The sequence below is a fragment of the Elaeis guineensis genome, chromosome 11, assembly GCF_000442705.2.
Source record: "Elaeis guineensis isolate ETL-2024a chromosome 11, EG11, whole genome shotgun sequence".
Classification (NCBI taxonomy): domain Eukaryota; kingdom Viridiplantae; phylum Streptophyta; class Magnoliopsida; order Arecales; family Arecaceae; genus Elaeis; species Elaeis guineensis.
In genome coordinates this window covers 9,485,745-9,491,480 of record NC_026003.2, presented here as the reverse complement: position 1 = coordinate 9,491,480, position 5,736 = coordinate 9,485,745, and the positions used below count along the sequence as shown (strand labels likewise).

General features: G+C 38.2%; 1 protein-coding gene across 1 annotated transcript; it reads right to left on the bottom strand.

Moving 5' to 3' along the window:
* Nucleotides 1–770: 770 nt before the first annotated feature.
* Nucleotides 771–4,306, bottom strand: LOC140852341 (transcription factor MYB3-like). Its single transcript, XM_073245243.1, has 3 exons — nucleotides 4,041–4,306; nucleotides 2,163–2,292; nucleotides 771–1,790 (listed from the first exon to the last, which is right to left on the bottom strand). Exons 1-3 carry the CDS (start codon nucleotides 4,183–4,185, stop codon nucleotides 1,250–1,252), a joined length of 816 nt encoding a protein of 271 aa, XP_073101344.1. The 5' UTR covers nucleotides 4,186–4,306; the 3' UTR covers nucleotides 771–1,249.
* Between the last annotated feature and the right edge of the window lie 1,430 nt (nucleotides 4,307–5,736).

The window sequence follows — 5,736 nt, the reverse complement described above, 5'->3', positions numbered from 1 at the left end:
TCGCGAGGTTTCACTATACAGATCATGCATTAATAATCTTGAGCCGAGCTACAATGGCCGTCTCTTGGGCAAACTTTAATGGCCTTTATGGACTATTTAATGGAAGCCATGTGGTGAGCTTTCATTAGCTGTTAGATTACGCCAACTGAGGTCGGATTCGAGGCATATCATATGCTAATTTTAGTAAAAAAAAATAAGTCAGACGTTACATTAATTGGTAACCATGGGAGATGCCTTGGCCATACTTGATAGCAGACTGTCTTGAAACTATGGGCGAAATAGGAAGAAAAATTGGAGAGCACAAGTCGCATGGCAGACCTGGGCAGTATCTACAGAATGATACTTCTTCTTTGCACTACAACAAGTATTTTAAAAGAAAATTAAAGAAAACGATGACCAAAGACATTACCATCATTTGATTGAGGATGTGAACCGACAGAGGATACAAGATTGGGTTAGGGAGACTGAGCAGTGGAGTGGGTTACGTAGGAGCGGGCCATCGAAGAACAAAAGAACAAAGGCCCGTCGTTACATTTATTCCGTTTGTCTCGGTCAAACGAGTGCATGGTTCTATTGCATCAGATTTGCTTGAAGTTTATAGTACCGGATGATGGCGATATTTCATCGGTCCTAATTCATTGGATGGAACGCATGACCTACCATGCTTCATCTGGACTGCATAGCTTGACGTTGAAAAAGCTCTTTTTAAAAAAAAAAAAAATTATATTGCATCCAGGTTTTTTTTTGGGATAAAGAGCATCACTCTCGATTCATTAAATAAAAACTTACAACCACAAGTACATAAGATCTGCTCCATATATTAAGATACTATAGTAGTCAAAGCAAACGTAATTTAAATACATAACGAGACGATCCACCCGTAACTCTATGCAAAACACGAGATAGATTTACACACATTATAAATTTCGCATCCTTGTTGAGCACTCAAGTGAGAACATATTGCATCCAGATTAGGCTATCACTTTGTGAATAAGAGTGAGAAATGGTGGAGAAGAAGTGTGTATTTTGACCATTTGGCCATATAATAAGCTAAAAAATCATCATATCGTGGGTCCACAACTGCCGGCCACTAGGAGGAATCAAGCTCTTCTTTTTTTTGAACTTACGATGTAGCCTAAAATGAGGTAAAAGGCCTGGATAAAGGTTAAATAATGATATTAATCATTATTCTTCGGGGATAATTTACGCTTGTTTGTTCATGCCCATAAGCTAAAACAAATCACTTCACTTAGTGAAAAAAATATAATTCATAGTCCTGACAACCAATGAACTGGTCAAAATCATCAAACTCTAATGGATTGCACATAGCCTGTGGGTCCAAAGACCCCTGACTGTTTACTCCGCAAAGATCATTCTTGATGGGCTCCTGGCAACCATCTTGATGCGTCATGCCATAATCTTCTACTCCCAGCTCACTGCCACTGCTTCCACCCTCGTTCCCCTCAACATCCAGCATCGACGTGAAGTCAAAGAGCTGCTCAACGTCAAATTCGGACACAGGCAAGTCAACCCATGAGCTTACCAACTCGTCATTGTTTTCCGGGAGCCAAGCTTCGAAGTGCTCCTCCGAGATTGTTGGCTTGAACCCCTGCATTGGTCCGAGAGGATTGTTTGATGGGTGAGAATGGCCATGAACACCCTCATGTTTCGTGTTCAGCTTAAGGTTTAGATCATCGATCGTTAATGTCTGTTTGCTCAAGTGAGTATTCCAGTGGTTCTTTATCTCGTTGTCTGTCCGGCCAGGCAATCTTCCAGCAATTAGAGACCATCTACAATACGAGTACAAGGTGATTAGATTTCAAAGCATGCATGCTTTTTTTTTTTCAACAACAAAAGGTGGTATGCTACTTCATGTGTTCCAAGCTCAGAAAGATTCGCCGAGCTATGTAACTCTGATAATGAGCCCCACAATGCGTACAGCATATACTCGGTGTAACCCGGGCCCGGTGAAGGCGTGTAGAAAGTCCAAGCACTGGACCATGTCTTCCAACCCAACTGCACGACATGTAACATGCCATCACTTGACCCGTGATACACCGAGTATCATGTGGGCCAACTACCAGCCTTTCAACCTTTATCAGACGGGTGACAACTCGTATGATTGTGTGATCGAAGTGATGGTAGAGGGTTCCAAGGAATACCTGTTGCCCAGGAGGTTGTGGAGTCGAATAATGAGATCCTCTTCATCTTCAGATATATTCCCTCTTTTTATCCCAGGCCTCAGATAGTTCAGCCATCTCAACCTGCAGCTCTTCCCACACCTATTAAGCCCTGCCAATAGAAAAGAAATGCTACCAAATTATTATTACACCCAAGATCTTCATCAATATCTCTTACTGCTTTACCATTGTGTGCAAGAAAGCATGGCATCGATCTCTGGTATTTTCCAAATAACAGAAAAGTTGAGAGTTCATACTAAGTGCTCACTTCTCACAGCAGTGCAAAAGATCATGTCTGCTTTTCAGCATATATGTTGGGAAACTAATTAATAAAATTGTGTACAATAGGGAGTAAAAAGTAGGGGAAAAAAATGAAGAGAAATGAAAGGTTGGTTATGTATAAGAAGTAAACAGTCACTGAAATTGAAAGAAGTCGCGTAGAAACTATGGAAAAGGACAAACAAGGACATATAATAAAACTAGCAGAGAATTTTAATGAGATTTAATATTGTTGTTTAACCTTTATGCAGGCTTGTTACCTTATTTTAGGCTTTAATTTATTCAAAGTTCAAAGAAAAGAAGTGTTTGGGTTCCTTTTGGTGGCCTAGAGTTGTGGACCCACCACATGATGGTCTTTGGGTTTTTCCAACCTCCGGTCTGATTCTGAAAACGATATTAAAAATGACAACTAAATAAAAGGAACGGTTTTTTACCATATGCCATCACATTTGATGTAATGAGATATTTACTTTTTAGTATGACTACATTTCTGAGTTAAGAAAAAAAGACTTGCACTGGCCACAAAGGAAATCAAAAATTCACCATATATGAAAGACAGCTTAATTTTTTAATTTAGTTGATTAGTACTAATTACTTAGAAGATAAACTTATTATTTTTATGGAAAAGCTTTTCCAGTTTTCCAACGAAATTTGCAGAATGAACTATTATTAATGCAGCATGCTGCAATATTTCAAAGATTTCAAGTCAAATAGATATATTGCCAATAAATCTGCAAGCAATACATAGCCCTCAGCAGCTTTTCCTTTCGTACCTTTTCCTTTTCCCCATCAGTTTAAAGCTTCGAAATAAAACTGAGCCTGTGACTCAGTGTTCTTAATTATGAACTCCTTTCGTGGCTTCTCACGCTAGCTTCAGTCTCTATTAATTTCTCTCTCATCATTTTTTTTTCGATCTCTAAACAATAAATTTGGTAACAACACATGACTTGCCTAATTTCCTATAGTTTACTCAAAAATCAAGTTAAAATTCTAACCTCTTCTTAATACTCGCAGTGCATACAAAAAAGAAAACAAAATAGAAGTAAATGAAAAAGGGGACCCGTCCCCTAGAATCCATTTAAGGAGCAATCTATAATGTACATGAAAGCTTGCTCGCGGGTGTGTAGACTAGCAGTAGCAATCAAAAGATTTTATGGATAACGAAAGCCTTCTAAATGCTCTCAACAAATACTTAACAGAAATATTCTTAATTATCTGCGTCACTTAATTTATAAAATCAGAAATAAGAATTGCCAAAATAAATTACCCGACTTCCAGAGTCTGGCAGCTAAGGACCATTAATTGCAGCTGTACTTCATACTTACTATGTCCCTTACCCTTTTGTCACTCTTTATCCTTTTGTTATTTAGGTATGTATTTATTCTCTATCTGAGGTCCTCTAATGATTATTTGGATCTATCCCACACGAGTCATTAGAAAAGGAAAAAAAAAAAAAAAAAGAATAAGAAATGAATAAAAAGATAGCTCTCCTTCCAAACAAACTTCTGTGAAGAAATGGAGAGAAAGGGAGAGCGTGGGGGGGTGTTGGGGTGTGGCGAGAGAGAGAGAGAGAGAGCAGACCAGCTTTGGCAGGGAGAGTTCTCCACTTCTTGTCACCATGAGTTCTAATGTAGTCTACAAGTTTCTGGTCCTCCTCAGCAGTCCATGCCCCTTTGTTTACCATCACCACCCCCTTCTTCCCTACTCTCTCTGTCTTCTTCACCATCTCTTTAGCTGTTAACTATACTGCTCTTCCACTGAAGTACACTGGAATGAACTACACCACTCCTTGTGAAGTGCAATCTATGGGCTTATTGGCCAAGTATATGAAACTAAAGGGAGAGGAGGACAATAATGCAAGTATGGAGACAAAGGACCATCCCATCCTCTCTCTTTATAATGCTACTCTTCACATGCGTATCTAACCCCCCTTCCCCAACAGCCACCCAAAGGGCCCCAGTTCCATGAGGTTAGAACGTGTGGTGAGGGTTGGACGTGAGACTAATCTTGGATTATAAAACCTCAAAAGTGTAATAAGCTTTGCACATGGAACCTCTCAACTATGAAAAAATATTCATTGCAACGGTGGTATTACCTCAAATCTATAACAAATCAATGAAAATCTTTATATTTTATCGATTATCGTATATTTTATTGGTTGCAATGGATAATACTTCACGTCACTACTCCTTTGTATTTCACTCATTTTCAATTATTAATTGATTTATTAAACGGTGATGTGGTATCATCCTTACAATAAAAATTTGCCCATCAACTATCAAGAATACTGAAGGTTTCAATAAGACCAACGTCTCTGGATAAGGTACTCCGAAGAGAAACCACTGTATACGATAATATAGCTCTGTACCATTTTTATTTGAAAATAAACTAATGGCTTTTATAATATTTATCATTTGCGTTCATGGGAGGAGGCATAAAAAATTCAAAAGAATAACTCCATACAAATCTCATCAAGTTATTTCTTCAGCTGGTAATAAAATTTTGAGTTTATGGGAATAAAAATAAAAATAGATATCATGATAGACAGAAGGTAGATAATGATTTGTTTTCTAGAAATTCATTGTAACGGCCTTTGCTTTTCAAACCTTGCGCATCGTATGACTTAATTTCATGTGATGCAAAGAATTTAAAAGTTGGAGAATAAATTAATTGGCAATTCTGCGGAGACTGATTTGACTTGTGTCTCCATTACAAAAGGTGAGGATGTTCTACATGATAAGTAATATTGGGAGGGGGTTTTAGGTAAAGAGCTGGAATTGCGTCATGGGCTGGCTGGCTCAAGCCGGTAGCTGGAATGAGCCGCAATTACTCATGTCGCAGCACCCTGCGATTCGCATGTCTCAAATTTTTGGAGAGCTATTCAAATGATTTCAAAGTTGTAACTAATTCCACAGTCCTTGTCATGCACTTCAAATGGATCACTTCCCCAAGTTTTGGAAATTCCAATTCAGAGGGCCATCAAATTTTCTGCACTGTGACTGCAAAAACTGACAGCAGTAAGTTATTGGCAGTCTAACAACTTTCAAAATTTTATGTTATGTCCATGATAAATAATTGTTTTGCATGTAAACAATTGCCAATTGAATAACATGCGAAATTTCATATTATCTCCATGCGAGATTATTTTATTGCACGTATTGAATAGAAGAAAATTATTTGCATGAAACATGAATCCAAAAAATCCTCATTAAAATGGAGGCTGCATGATGCTGTGGTTCTTGAGAGGGTGACAGATCCTCTCTCTCTCTCTCTCTCA

Excerpts from the sequence above, each read along its gene's own strand:
- LOC140852341 (XM_073245243.1), bottom strand. The coding sequence starts at position 4,185 with ATGGTGAAGAAGACAGAGAGAGTAGGGAAGAAGGGGGTGGTGATGGTA. Across the intron at positions 2,293-4,040 it reads AACTCTCCCTGCCAAAGCTG|GGCTTAATAGGTGTGGGAAG; the intron begins GTCTGCTCTCTC and ends TTCTATTGGCAG. Across the intron at positions 1,791-2,162 it reads CACAACCTCCTGGGCAACAG|ATGGTCTCTAATTGCTGGAA; the intron begins GTATTCCTTGGA and ends CTCGTATTGTAG.